This window comes from Leguminivora glycinivorella, chromosome 11 (assembly GCF_023078275.1).
Source record: "Leguminivora glycinivorella isolate SPB_JAAS2020 chromosome 11, LegGlyc_1.1, whole genome shotgun sequence".
NCBI classification, from domain to species: Eukaryota; Metazoa; Arthropoda; class Insecta; order Lepidoptera; family Tortricidae; genus Leguminivora; species Leguminivora glycinivorella.
Genome location: NC_062981.1, coordinates 4,329,776 through 4,344,790, shown reverse-complemented (window position 1 = coordinate 4,344,790; position 15,015 = coordinate 4,329,776). Strand labels below are relative to the sequence as shown.

At 38.4% G+C, this 15,015-nt stretch overlaps 3 protein-coding genes across 8 annotated transcripts in view; 1 reads left to right on the top strand and 2 right to left on the bottom strand.

Moving 5' to 3' along the window:
* Positions 1-810: 810 nt before the first annotated feature.
* Positions 811-8,401, bottom strand: LOC125231049 (protein phosphatase 1 regulatory subunit 7-like). The gene is made up of 6 exons (XM_048136393.1): positions 8,276-8,401; positions 7,985-8,201; positions 7,115-7,243; positions 6,431-6,593; positions 2,540-2,848; positions 811-1,735 (listed from the first exon to the last, which is right to left on the bottom strand). The coding sequence occupies exons 1-6, from the start codon at positions 8,280-8,282 to the stop codon at positions 1,562-1,564; spliced, it is 999 nt and encodes a 332-aa protein (XP_047992350.1). The 5' UTR covers positions 8,283-8,401; the 3' UTR covers positions 811-1,561.
* Positions 8,402-9,172: 771 nt separating this feature from the next.
* Positions 9,173-12,706, top strand: LOC125230925 (protein MCM10 homolog). Its single transcript, XM_048136212.1, has one exon. The coding sequence runs from the start codon at positions 9,293-9,295 to the stop codon at positions 11,456-11,458; it is 2,166 nt and encodes a 721-aa protein (XP_047992169.1). The 5' UTR covers positions 9,173-9,292; the 3' UTR covers positions 11,459-12,706.
* A 223-nt stretch (positions 12,707-12,929) lies between these two features.
* The window catches only part of LOC125230924 (GMP synthase [glutamine-hydrolyzing]), a 36,535-nt gene continuing 34,449 nt past the window's right edge, over positions 12,930-15,015 (bottom strand). For all 6 annotated transcript variants that reach the window (XM_048136208.1, XM_048136209.1, XM_048136211.1 and 3 more), the window contains 2 exons: positions 14,749-14,940; positions 12,930-14,272 (listed from right to left, as the gene is read on the bottom strand). In XM_048136208.1, the coding sequence (XP_047992165.1) occupies positions 14,171-14,272; positions 14,749-14,940 (294 nt within the window). In that variant the 3' untranslated portion in view covers positions 12,930-14,170. The remainder of the gene's footprint in view (positions 14,273-14,748; positions 14,941-15,015) is intronic.

Sequence of the window (15,015 nt, the reverse complement as noted above, 5' to 3'; positions counted from 1 at the left end):
TGTTTGGAAAGAGAAGAGTCACAGAATGTACAAGAGATTGTTGAAAATCAGGAATTTTAATTAAATAGGTTCTACTTTAGATTATATGGCGAGGTAAATAAAATGTTATTATGGATGTCTATATTTTACATCTATGACTGACTTCAGTTAGACTGATATGTGACAATGATTTACACCTATGATACATATAAAATTATAAATATAACATACACACTTTTAAATTTTTAATTAGCACAGCAAAAAGCAAATACTTAATAACGAAAACATACGACACTTAGCGTGTAAATAAAATAAATGTTATTAATAAATGCAAATAATATAACAGAAAGCTGCACTTATTCTAAATATAGGTACCTACTTATTGTATTTAGATGTAAATTTTATATTACCTTTTTATGTAATTTTTTTTTATTTTATTTTCTTATAAAAAAATTATCTAAATTCACTTCACGATTAGAACATTTTTGACATATTACTTATTTCTTTACCTACATCGTTTATATGTTAGTAAGTTCATAAGTATTATTAAGGTTTTGGTCTAATGTGAAATGTATTATTTATTTTTAACTTCTGATTAGCAGAAACGTCTGCAATCGATGCCACTAGGCTTAGAATAAATTTAAAAGTGGAAAATGTCTGCCTTGGGTGAGACTTGAACTCACGGCCTCTGGATCGATACTCCAGCGCTCTGCCAACTGAGCCACCAAGACTTCAACCAAGCCAGCGAAATTTTCCACTACTAAGGTCAATGGGACCCGTAGCGACATCTACCGTAAGTGTTAAACTTCTTAAACGGCAACCGGAGTTCCAAGTCATATTGGAAATTCACCAGTTACGATGCGCTAACCATGCTAAATTTTTAACTTCTGATTAGCAGAAACGTCTGCAATCGATGCCACTAGGCTTCGATTGCAGACATTTGATTGCAGATATTTTTATTTTTGCCTCGGGCGAGGCACGTCTACATTGAACGTTTGCCGCATGAGCACATTGCCGCGCGGCGTGCCTCGCTCTGTGTGGACCCGGCTAATTAAGTTGGGGTTGGGACAGACGCCGTGGGATTGCGCTTTAAGTGTTAGAGGGTTACTTAGTACCTATAGTTGTCTACATTATCTACATAAGATAGCATCCGTCAGATACAGACTGGGGTTGATTTTAAATAGCTACGGTAAGGTTGCGCTTTAAGTATGTTGAGATTAAGTAAACTAAGTAGCTAGTATACATTTATATGCGAGGTCTGGCGTAGACCGAGGATGGTTAGAAGCCACGGGGTTGTGGCAAAAGTATTTTTGGGGTTTGGGATTACTTGCCAAGTGTGCGCTTATCTACATACTGTATCGTCAATCTTGTTCAAGCTGGGTATGATCGGCTTCAACTTGCGTCGATATTCAATGGGGTTGCGTTTCAAGTATATCATGATTGGGGTTACAAAACAAGAGTGGGCTTATCTACCTAAAGTGGCATCGATTTGATGCAGACTGGGTACTTTCAGCTACTTGCGTCGGAGGCAATGGGGTTGCGTTTCAAGTATCATGATTGGGATTATATAACAAAAATGGGCTTATCTACATAAAGTGGCGTCGATCTGATGCAGACTGGGTATTATCAGCTTCAACTTGCGTCGGTAGGCAGGGTCCGAGGCCACGGGGTTGCGTTCCAAGTATATGGTGATCAGTTTGTTGTTGGGCCGGAGACGTTCCACGTCTGCCCAGTCGCTGATCTGGTTATCGTTTAGCTGTAAAAAAAAAGTTTAATGGATACAGTATAAGTATAAAAATAATAAGGAAAAGTGCCCTAACTTATGAAAATCGATTTATTTTACTCGGGAATAATGTAAGTACAATGAGCTGCAAAAGTGCATGGCGAATTTATCAATGAATTCATTCATAATTTCTCCATGAAATTTTGCAGGCCACTGTATGGGACAGAAAGTAAAAGTATACACAGGTTCAAAACTTTCAAAAGCCTCTTTGAGACACTAAGTTTTTAAACGTTGACTTCTCGATTCCCAATAGAGCAAATTGCTCTGTATTTCTAGCCTAAGTATAGTTTGTGGAAATCGAATTGAATGTTTTAGCAAGCCATAAACGAATTGAAGAAATTGACCCTCTTTGACGCAGACCAATTGACGTGAGCGTCATGACCCTGGACCACTACAGATATTTGATGTTTAGTACATACTAAAATTTAGTACCTATTTGATACTATTTGGTACCTGAGTACATATATTTGGTACCTCCACTGATATCGAAAAATCGAGCGAATAAAGTGGCCAGACATTCTGACGTCAGGATGTCTGTTCCCTGGTTCGTATTGTCATGCCACTAAAGATTATCTCCGTTATTCATAAACATTCACTAAAGTTATCATGATAAAATCATTGGGCCCTTTCTATCACACCAATAAGTCAGAAAGGGACAAACGATTTCTATCGGCTTGGTAACTTTAGTGAACGTTTATGATTAAGGGGGTATAGTTATGTATTTGACAAATTTGCATGTCATCGCGAATAGAACGATCTATTTAATAGACCACTCACCCACAACTCCTCAAGCTCGATCATATGCGTCAAATTATCGATAGACGTCAGTCTATTCTGCGCCAAATCCAGCGTCTGTAAGTTGCTCAAATTCTCCAACCCCTCGATTTTCTCAATGCCATTCTCTGACAAATACAATTGGTCCAAGTTCACCAGAGGTTCAAGGTTCTCCATTTTGGTGATCCTGTTGCTTTGGAGGACGAGAATCGAGAGCTCGGCGAAGGACTCGAGCCCTTGGACTTTGGTGATTTTGTTCTTGCCGAGGTAGAGCTGACGGAGGTTGACTAGGCCGTCGAGGTTTTTTATTTCCTGGAAATAATAAGTTGGATTTAATCATGGTACAGGTCAATTCACAAGAGTTGGCACGAATTGAACAAATGAGTGAATATGTGCAGAACTATTTTGATCAGCTGACCGAGGGCCGCCATCTTGCCGAACAAAGCTCGGGCGAGGCAAACGTGCGCGCACGAGCACGGGCGTTTTGCGCGCGAGGCGTGCGGCCAGTGTGGACCCGGCTAATGAAAATATCTATGTCTGTGACGGATTAAACAATAAAATAAGGGCTCTTGACAGTTACGACTGTATACCAATATTACTGATGCATATGCCCTCACACAATAAAAATTTCGTTCATTCCATTCTTGCCAGCTTTCGTGAATCAACCTGTAGTGTAGAGGTAGTAGCATCTTAATCTTGCTGTTTGTTTAATACACTAAAGAATACGCTAGTTCTGCAGGTGGGCAAGGTGGCCAGAGTGTAATGTTCCGTTCGGCAACGCGCATCAAACACAGTCATCCATAGGCTACGGTGATTGCTTACCAAGTCTGGCCGTATGCTAGTTTGACCCCAACAGTAAAAAGAAAGCATATCTGCGATTTATATAGAAGATTGGTGCTACCTATTAACTACCACTTATGAGTCAGTGACTTACGCCCACAAAAAGGTTACAGACCTCGGTTTTAGTGAAAAACCTATCTAAAGCTGAGTTTACACCAGCAGGTTATTGCTGCAAGTTTTGAGACGCAACTACGGGTAAGAGGGTTCACCCTGTTGTGGCATAATTTTTTTATGAATAATTCTATTGTGCATAATCGATTTAGTCATAATTGGCTTTGTGCATAAACTGCTATGGCATAGTCAAGTTTAGCATAATCTGTTTAGGCAGATTGTGATTTGTCCGAATATTCTTTGTACATAAATTTGGTGCTCCGAATCATTTTTACGCATAAATTTTATGTGCATAAACTTAGTGTTCCGATTCAATGTTTTGCCGAATTTATTTTGGCATAACATCAGTATAGGTCGAATCTTACCATTATACATTCTTTTGTATATAATTAAAAAAACCGGCCAAGAGCGTGTCGGGCCACGCTCAGTGTAGGGTTCCGTAGTTTTCCGAATTTTTCTCAAAAACTACTGAACCTATCAAGTTCAAAATAATTTTCCTAGAAAGTTTTTATAAAGTTCTACTTTTGTGATTTTTTACATATTTTTTAAACATATGGTTCAAAAGTTAGAGGGGGGGGACGCACTTTTTTTTTTCCTTTAGGAGCGATTATTTCCGAAAATATTAATATTATCAAAAAACTATCTTAGTAAAACCTTATTCATTTTTAAATACCTATCCAACAATATATCACACGTTGGGGTTGGAATGAAAAAAAATATCAGCCCCCACTTTACATGTAGGGGGGGTACCCTAATTAATTTTTTTTTCCATTTTTTATTTTTGCACTTTGGTGGCGTGATTGATATACATATTTGTACCAAATTTCAGCTTTCTAGTGCTTATAGTTACTGAGATTATCCGCGGACGGACGGACGGACGGACGGACAGACAGACATGGCGAAACTATAAGGGTTCCTAGTTGACTACGGAACCCTAAAAATGGTTACTACCAGTATTACAACATTATTGGAGAAATAACGATCTAATTCGTCTTTGCTCAGTAATTATCAGGTTAAAATTATAAACGTTATTGTTTTATTTTTGTTTCACTTTTACCTAGCAGTGCGTTTTTGTTGTGGTCGCAGTTGTAACCTAACCTAACCCACTTTTTCCTAGCGGTAATTTTCTGTTGTGGTCGCAGTTCTAACCTAACCTAACCCACTTTTCCCTAGAGGTGCTTTTCTGTTGTGGTCGCAGTTCTAACCTAACCTAACCCATTTTTTCCTAGCGGTACTTTTCTGTTGAGGTCGCAGTTCTAACCTAACCCATTTTTCCCTAGCGGTGCGTGTTTGTTGTGGTCGCAGTTCTAACCTAACCCACTTTTCCCTAGCGGTGCTTTTCTGTAATAGTCGCAGCTCTAACCTAACCTAACCCACTTTTCTGGAGCAGTGAGTATCTGTAGAGTTCGCAATTCTAACCTAGTGTAACCATTTTTCCCTAAAAGCGCATTGCTTAACGAAAAATGTATGCGAAATAAGTTTCGGATAATGAGATGTATGCCAAAAATATTTATGCTCATCCAATTTCTTCCTAATGACACTCGGCCTCAATAATAGTAGGCCAATATATTTTCGGACAAAATAATATTCGAAATATCGTGAATTATACCAAACAATGTTTATGCTACATTAACATTCGGCAAAAATCGATTATGCCAAATCTGTTATGACAAAAGCGTTTCGGACAAATAAAGTTATGCCACATAGAGGGAACCCGTCTGTCAAATGTGGTTGATGCTGGCCCTTACGGCCCGGCCACGACATTGGTCTAAGCGCGGCAGCGGTGAGCGGCAGCCATATGTGCGAATGAAAAGTCCCATCGCTGTGTCTTGCTCCAATGTATGGCCGCCGCTCACCGCTGTCGCGCTTAGACCAATGTCGTGGCCGGGCCGTCAGACTTATATTGACCGCGATATATGTAGACCGTGATTACCGTGATCATGATGCATGCAACTGCGTCGAAATATCGGGAGCTCGACAAAAATCAAAAAGGTAATCACGGTCTATATCCCGGTCAATATAAGTCTAATGAAAATAACCGTGAACCGTGAATCATTCAAATCTCTGACTACACATTTGTGTTGTTTTAAATCAATAGGACACTTGTATTGTTGGCTGTCATAAAGTGCTGTTTCCATAATGCTTTAATTTGAAATCGTCCTTATCGCCAACTAACAATGTGAGTTGTTTGAGTTGGAAACCTTTTTTTCACAATTTCTCACAATACCTACATAAACCTTAATAAAGAAGATAACACTATCCTTGATTTCTTAATTCTTCATTGTAAGATTTTAAACTGAAGAGTATTTTATGGAACCGACGTTTAAAGGAGGTCAAAAAAGACGAGTGGCGTGGATGGGTTAATAAAGACGCCACGAGTTTTTCTTGACTCAGTTATACACCGTTGCATACAATACTTTTTCTACGACCATGTACTTATTTTTTAATAGTTTTCTAGAATAACTTTCGTGAAATTCACACTGTTTCTGTATTGACGCAAAGGTTTGCACTGCTAGCGCTCGAGCCAACTGCCCAAAGCCATCCCCCGGCTTCCAGCGCACGCGCGCAGTAACGTTATAACAATGTTAGGTTACAGAGCCCAACAATGCGTTTTCAATTTTTTCCTTACTGCGCGGGAAGCCTGGGATTTGGGGAATACTTTTATGTAGAGTGTTAAAGATCTATGCACGACCCAGTAAACGATGAATAACAACTCGGAAGTAGAAAAACTATATTGCAAAATTTTAAAATAGATGTTTACTAGGGATTTTAGATACAAAAATGAATATGTGGACTTATTGTGGATGTAAATTAATTTTGTCTCAAGCGGAAACGTCATCTGCAAACAATGCCATTAATAAAGCTTAGAGATGAATCAAGAGTGGAAAAATTCACAGTTAGACTTGAACCCCCCACCACTGGATCGCTAATTTATGTACTTACCCTGATACGGTTGTCTCCCAGCTCCAACATCTCGAGCCGTACAAGGTGGTTTACATTCTTGATTTCCGTGATCTTGTTGGAACTGAGGTAGAGTTTCGTCAGCTTCGTGAGGTTGTCCAGGCCTTGGATCTCTTTGATACGGTTGAAGGATAGATCTAGTAATCTGTAAGAATGTCGTTTTTTAAATAAAAGTATGGTATGGGTATTTCTAACAAATTATCAAAGTATAAAATCGAAATTAACAAAACAGTTGTGAAAAAACTTAAATATATCTCATATAAAAATTGATTTTGTTCTGCAACTGCATGCTGCTCTAGTGACATGCCATGCCATAAAAGAAGGTCTTACTCATACACTGGAGATGAGCACAACAGATATACTTCTTATCTACATGCAGACACTCACTCACTCACTTTTTAGCAAAAGGTATCATGAATAAACCAGACTAATTAGAATCTTATTAGGCATAGGTACAACTCAAAAGGCCAGATATATTTGCCTAAGCTAGTGCTTTAATCATTCTTTGGATTAGGTTGTCAAGTGGGACCCTGGACTCACCAAATGAGCTGTGGCAAAACATATGAAGATTACACTATAAAAATGAAGTTTCTGCAACCTACAAATGTACAGTAATTGTGCAGATCAGTCACCACTATACTCCTTGCCGTGCGTAGGTTTACTTACTCGAGGTTGACAAGTGTCTCCATGTTCTCCATGACTGTGATCTGATTGTCGTATAGCTCTAGCTCCACCAGGGTCGTCAAGTTGGTGAGTCCTTCTATCTTCTTTATCAGGTTCCAGCGCAGGTACAGCCTGTATAAAAAAAAATATATTTTCAAGAACTACGTCTATGGCACTATTAATGTAGTATATGGTTGAGTGGTCATAATATATAATTACTCTGATATTTAACAATGACTGTGTCACATCATAGGATACATAAAACCTTTTTTTACGACTGGTGACGACTGGTCTGGCTCAGTCGGTAGTGACCCTGCCTGCTAAGCCACGGTCCTGGGTTCGAATCCCAGTAACGGCATTTATTTGTGTGATGAGTACAGATATTTGTTCCTGAGTCATGTATGTATTTATCTATTTAAGTATGTATATTGTCGCTTAGCACCCACAGCTTTGCTTAGTTTGGGGCTAAGTTAATCTGTGTAAGGTTTCCCCAATATTTATTTATTTCTTTAGGTGTTTGCAATAGAATCCTGGTACTTTTAATAAGAATATCTAAGAAAAGAACACTTAAAACTTCAGCACTCAACTATTTTGTACATATTATATTTTTATAAAAACACCTCATTTGCCAGGTCAGGTAAAGGAATGGTAATACATTTACATAAAATTTACAAACATGACTCATTTCAGTATTGCAGATGAATTATTATAAACTTAGTTTGTATTAAGAAACACAATTCCCTTCTTCAGATAATGACAACAAAACCTGTTTCATACTATAGTACAATGACTCATTGATGACCAGGAATGATATTATAAGTATCTGATGAAATGTTATGTATATATATATTAGATATTGGAATTGTAAATTACCTTTCTAACCGTCGTAAGTCCTCAAGATTTTCAATTTTCCCAATCCTACCATGGTTCAAGTCGAGTTCCTTCGTGAGTTCGTTCACGACAATGATTTCTTGAGTGTCCTCTTCTGCGGCTGGTGGCGTGGGCGGAGGCGGCGGCGATGCCTCCTCGCACCTCTCACCGTCTTTCTCAGGAGTCACAATCTCATCCTTGGGCTTAGAATCAACATTGTCTGCAAAACAATGAATATGTCTATACTTCTAACAACAAGTACATTGAACATATCGTTTATAAATAACACCTTACCTGCCATTGTTCCCAAGGTATAAGGTTTGTTTCTGGATACGAAGTCTTATTTATGATCAAAATCAATAGTAGATACGAGAACTAATTATAAACCGGCACGATATATCCACAAGACGTAAATTGTGATTTCCTTGTGAAACGCAGTGTTGTCACATACAATTTGAACAAAATGGTAGACCAGGCTGAAAAAATAGGTAGAAACTGGTAGAATTAGAAACGAAAAATAGGTAGATCTACCTGTTTTAATACCATCTAAGGTAAGTCCAGTTTTAATGATTAAAAATGCTTCTAAACTATTAAAAATATATTTATTGGTTTACTTGGTGAGTTCTTTATGGTGTTTATACATGTTTTTGTTAAAATATTTTAAACACAAGCTAGCGTCTCCGAGAGCTGCCACTGTCAGGGTGTCAGAAGTGTCAGTGTCATGTCATTGTCAAATGACACTGCCACTGTCACTACCAGGCTGTCAGTGTCAAAACTGTCAAACATCAAGACTTTCAAGCTGACAGCCACAGATTATTCACTAAACACGTTCCGATTTAAGTAAAATGCTGTAATTTATAAGACAGGTAAAACTTAATTTCGTAACACGCATGGAGAATTTTCTACAATAGTAATATTTTAGAAAACAGGTAGATTTAGGACCGAAATAGGTAGACAGGTAGACGGGAGGCAAAATAGGTAGATCTACCTATAAATAGGTAGATGTGACAACACTGGTGAAACGTCAAATATCGTCATTGGAAATGTCAAAAAATTGGGTCAAACCGTCTTGGTAACCGTTTTAACCTGTCTTCTGCAAATGAAATTTGCTGTATCGAACAGTTTTTTACAGATGTGAAACATATCCACAGCAATGTTACGTCACTTTGACGTTTGCGTTTTACCGCGAAAAATATGTGAACTACTTTTCTGCACAATTACATGTTTTTTTATTAATTTTTAAGTCTTTGCATGCATGATTTCGTATTTATTATCAGTTAAATTAATAAGTACTTCAAAAACTATATTAAAATGTCTGACGTCGATGAATTAGCTGAGTTGGACGAGTTGCTACGTGCCGATTTAGCTGACGAAGCAGAACCTGTTCAAAAGGAAACTTTACGCGAAGTGGATATTTTCCAACCAAGCTCCAGCACACAATCTGAACCTGAAGTTCCAGTGAGCAAAGCCGGGAAGTCTTCTGTGGTGCATAACGGAGACACGGATTCTTCAGACGACGAGGAGAAACGAAACTACACTGAACGCAAGTACAACGATTACGGCTCGCAAGTTAAGAAAATACTAGACGATAAACAACAGGAACACGTAGAAAAACAGTTAGACTTTGTAACTAGGCTACGACAAGTTAATAACGACGTTAAGTTTAACAAAAACAAAAGTAAACCTAAAGAAGTGCAGCAAGACATTAGGCATGTGTTCTGTGCCCCTGAAACGAAATCTAAGGCAGTTTCGGATATTTACACGGATCCTGTATTTGGTATTAGAATCACAAAACCGCTTATATCCAGTGCAGCTCTTTTAGACCGCATGCAAGGAAGAGAGGCTATCAATATGTTAAGAGTAAAAAGACATGTGGAGAATGAGGACTTATCAAAGGATTGGGTTACAGCTGGTGTCATAGTCAGGAAGAGTGCTGTGAAAAAGTCCCAAAAAGGCAATCAATTTGTAATTTGGACTCTGAGTGACCTTAAGGATGACCTGAAGACTGTTTCAATGTTTTTGTTTCGGAAAGCTTATAATGATCTTTGGAAAACAACTGAGGGCACTGTTGTTGCAGTCCTGAATCCTAATGTACTTGATCGGTCACAAAATAGCGCTGACCAGGCATGCCTCAGTGTTGAAACCTCTGATAGAGTTATGATACTAGGTCAATCTAAAGACCTAGGCACATGTAAGAGTAAGAAGAAAAATGGGGAACCATGCACAGCATTTGTTAATTTATCTCAATGTGATCACTGCATTTATCATGTCAAACAGGAGTATCAGAAGTATTCCAAAAGGTCAGAACTACAGTCCTCAACCATGGGCAAAGGACTTGTTAATTTACAGAAAAAGGTTTTAGGTAAGGATACTGTGATATATGGGGGTAGGGCATACACTGCCCCCACTTCTGGCAACCACAAGGTGATTAAGGATAGAGATCAAAACAGACTGATGTCTTTGAGTGACTATTACAAGTCGGAGGGAGACAAACTTATGATGAACAAAGCACCATATGGGGCAGGTAACATGAAAAACAATACTACACCATTACACAGTCCCTCAACTCAAAGGAAAAGTGATACAGAGAGACTTAATAAACTAATAGCTACTCCAACCAATATGTCTTCTAATTTAGCAGAAAGAGTGGCTAGTTCACCAAAATTAGGCAAAGGATTTGGATCTCCAAGCAATATCTCTTCGAGCTTAGCAGAGAGAGTGGCTAGTTCACCAAAATTAGGCAAAGGTTTTGGACTAAAAGGAAGCGGGATGGTGGATCTTAACATGACTTATGGCGAAAAAGCAGCTGAAAGGGCAAAAGCAAATGCATTGAGGCTTATACAACAGAGTGGAGGTATTGAGAAACTTGATCCAAATAACATAAGAGGCACTGAAACTGGGAAAAAAAGGGTTTTGGAAAAGCTAAATGGTAATAGTGAAAATGACTGCAAGAAATCCAAACCTAACGAAGAAACTAAGACTAATGGTATAAAATCAGAGAGATTTAAGAAGATCTTAGAAGCTACATCAGCACATCAAAATTTAATCCAGGAACATGATGACAATGAACAGGACAAATACTTTAACAAACTGGAGAAAAAGGAAGCAATGGAAGAAAAAATGTTGAACACATTCAAGTTGCCTTGCAAAGCTGTCAGGTGCATCAAGTGCAAGTACACTGCATTTTCAGCTGCACAACTATGTAAAGATGAAAGACATCCCCTTAAAATCCTGGATACTTTCAAGAGGTTCTTCAAATGTCTTGATTGCAATAATAGAACAGTATCTCTTGAACTAATCCCATTGAAGTCTTGTTCGAATTGTAACAGCTCCCGGTGGGAGAAGGCACCAATGTTGAGAGAGAAAAAGGTTACTTCCCTCTCTGAAGGGTTGTCTATTAGAGGTGAGGAAGAGAGCTACATAGGAGGACAGATTAATGCAGGGAAAAACATTAATTTATTAGTTCCTGATAACTGAAATTTAAGAACAGAATTGTTGTATACTATTGATAAGCTAATTTTACAATTTTAAGCCTAATTTGATTTTTCGGAAAGCCTAAGTCTCCATTTTCAAGCACTAGCCTCCTGGATCCCTGCCAAATTTTTATGCTTTTGAATTTAGAACTTTCTTTTATTCTTGTAAAAGTTCAAACCTTATGTACGAGGGCACCAGGATCCAGAAGGCTTGAGTGCGTGCAATTTTGAAAATGGAGATCTAGGAAGGCTCTACGATAATGTAGCGTGATTGACTAAAATACGTGATATCACCGTAAATTTAGCTTGTCAACTAATGTTTTTACTGTGACATTTTATGTTTATTTATTGTATTTTAAAATAAAACACATTGTGAAAATAAAGCATAATATAATTTTATTATGAAACCTCCAGTCAATAACACTGAACCATTCATAAACAATTTGTTTTCGATTTCATACACGACCCAGTATAATCTTGTCGAGCGGAACATTCAAGGGCTTTAATAATTTTTACACAGCCTTTACAATAAATTACTACAAGTTACAAAACTGATCAGTGGAGCTAACAAGAACCTCGACATTGTGTTTCTTACACCAATGTATTTACAACTTTATAATAACGGGCAGTGGTCCAGAACGGATATATTATACATATAATAGAAACAAAATCAACAGACACCAATATCTAGGTTAAATAAAACAAAAGATCATCAGCCGCCATAGTAAATAACTACATCCACAATATAGAACGATTACATTTGCTGTTGATTTGCAGTATTGACGCGAGCTGCCAGTCTAACCAAGATCACAGTGACAGTCGCGTTTCGATCGCAAGCGATCGTGACGGCGAGGAGCTTAGCAGGATTAGCACATTATTGCCGCGAGGTCTTTATGTCATTAATATCGTTAGAAGAAGACGTGTGATCTATCTCGCGGCAATCATGTGCTAGGCCTACTGGTCATTGCTACACGCATATACAGCTTGGCAAAAAAAAAAGAGTAGAAATGGAATTAAATTTTTCACTTACTGTTTTTATACAAAAGTGACTCAATAGTTGCCACATGCAAAGCGGTTTACATTGACAGTGGCGTCTAGCTTACACACAGAAACGGCGCGCTCATATTATCAGTATGATAACCGCTTAACTGCAAACTTAAATAGGTTAAAATAGTTTAATTTCATAAAAATATCCTATCTGACAGTAGAAACGGACGATTAACTGATCCGAACGAAATATGAAGCAGAATAATCATAAAACATTGAGATTTGGTTCTATAATAAAAGTTATTCAAACTGACACAGGTGAGACAAATAACAGAATGGGCACATTTTTTTACCCCACTATTTTTTGGATTTGGAAATTTTTATGTGGTTTTCACTCAGAATTGCGAGCTCTTTCAATCCCCATAAGAGAAAAAAAGTGTCCCAAGGTTTTTTCCCATTCCGTTACCAGGTTTGAAAAATGTATGGAAATCTAGGGACATTTTTCTTCTCCTATCAGGATCCAAAGACCTTGCGATTCTGAGAATGAATCGCGTAAAAATACCAATGTTACAAAAAAGTGGGGTGGATAACTTTGAAAAAATGGCCCAATTACATGATTGCAAGGAAAAATTGCACAGTGACAGCTACCGTTTAGAATTAGGCACTTATTTGTATTAATTCAATCCAGTTAATCGCGAATAGCTTAAATCTTTATAACATGAACACAATTGATTGTCATTCCCTTGTAAATAATATTGGGCATAGCGATCTGAACTGGAACTACGTATTTTATAATTATGAATATTACGTAGATTATAAGTACTAATGCACAAGTGAAATGAACTGCAAACCATCTTTCCGTGTGAGAATAATGAGTTAATGACATATATGTATGTCCAAACAATAATTATATTAATTTTACCTAAATTTTGCAATTATTTGAATGTGGATTTTAAGTTTTACAAGATACAATTTTGGAATTCTAAACTGGTATTACTGACGTTGACTTGACAGACAATTTAAACCAGACTGAACTCCTCACATTGGAATGAACTAACCTAGGAACTTAGAAATTACCGAAACAGTTCAAATTCGCGTAACCTTTGACTCCTTTATGCCCGTTAATTAATATTTTTGCTGAGTTTATACGGCAGATTTAGACAATTAAAATTGCAACTCGTAAAAAGGCCACACAGTGTTGCGACTTATAAAATTGCAGCTTGCGGAACAAGAAATACAGTGAATATGATTGTAATATCCTGCCGCCAGAGTGCACTAGCACAAACAGTAAACTATAGAGTATTGTAATATGCTATGCTGTAAACTGTTATTTGAAATGTCACAGATTATTATTAGTACATTTATCATTGAAAAATATAAAGGAGATTTGTTTACTGTTTGCGATAATGGCGCCCCCTAGTTGGGTAATCCTCCTGACCAAATGCCACAGAGCACATGAAGCGGCAATTACACTGAGTCGTTCGCCGCATGCAAACAATGTCGGTTGCCTGGCAACCTCATATTTTCCATTAGTGTAAGGCCTGAGTAGACGAGCGTGCGATACTTGTATGAGCTTCAATTGTTTTGACATGCACGCCGCCCGCTCAATATGAGGTTACACTTAGGTGAACTACCAGTGTAATCTCCGCATGAGATTACGTGACGGTTGTGACCGTCAGAGCGGACCACTGCCCGGGTGCAGTACAAGACGAGTGGAAACACAAACGGATCATTCCCACTCGGTGGTGGCGGGCGGCTTCGGTGTCAGATCGTAGAGTACGCGAGAGATGCCGGGCACGCTCATTAGTTCTTTGCGCATTCTGTCTATCACCTGGAAACAAATATTAATTATAACATATGATTGTTTTAAATAAATAGTGCCGTATGTGTCTAGTACAAAGTACAACTTGTTTGCCCGCAAGTCCATACTTGAAGACGCATTTGATATGTGGACACTGTGGACTCGCGCGTGAGAACGGAAGTTCTGTTACACCGCCAGAAGTCCTTATTGTTTGAGAATTTATTAATCAAAAAAGAATTTTCTTCGAGTATTTGGGGAAAATACATAAAAAAAGATCTTGATGAATTGAGAACCTCCTGCTTTTCTCGAGTCGGTTAACAAAGCTAGTGAAAATTTTAGTCTAATTCAATTGTTACGTTTTAGGAGGTGTGCAAGTACGAAAGTGACGCATGACACGACAGAATGGAACTCTGAATCTCTTGTCAAAGTAGCAATAAAAAAAAATAGTGACATCACGAAAGGCTGGATCACAACTATGGATTTTGTGTTTGCAGTAAAGTACTCACGTCTTGAGGCATAGCATCCGAGCCCGGCAGAGCCGCGACGCCGGTCATGAAGTCGGACGTGACGAAGGGCCGCAGCACCACGGAGCGCTGGCAGGAGGGCGCGCGCGTGGCGGCGTCGCGGTCGAAGTGCACGGGGATCAGCACCACCGGCATCTGCGCGATGCGGGACAAGGCGCTGCTCGATAACAGGACCTGGGAATACATTGCGTTATAATTAACACTAGAGATGTACCGAATATTCGGTATTCGGCAAGTTTTTAACTGTTC

Excerpts from the sequence above, each read along its gene's own strand:
- LOC125231049 (XM_048136393.1), bottom strand. Across the intron at positions 2,849-6,430 it reads TGGGAGACAACCGTATCAGG|GAAATAAAAAACCTCGACGG; the intron begins GTAAGTACATAA and ends TATTATTTCCAG. Across the intron at positions 1,736-2,539 it reads TCGAGCTTGAGGAGTTGTGG|CTAAACGATAACCAGATCAG; the intron begins GTGAGTGGTCTA and ends TTTTTTTTACAG.
- LOC125230925 (XM_048136212.1), top strand. The coding sequence starts at position 9,293 with ATGTCTGACGTCGATGAATTAGCTGAGTTGGACGAGTTGCTACGTGCC.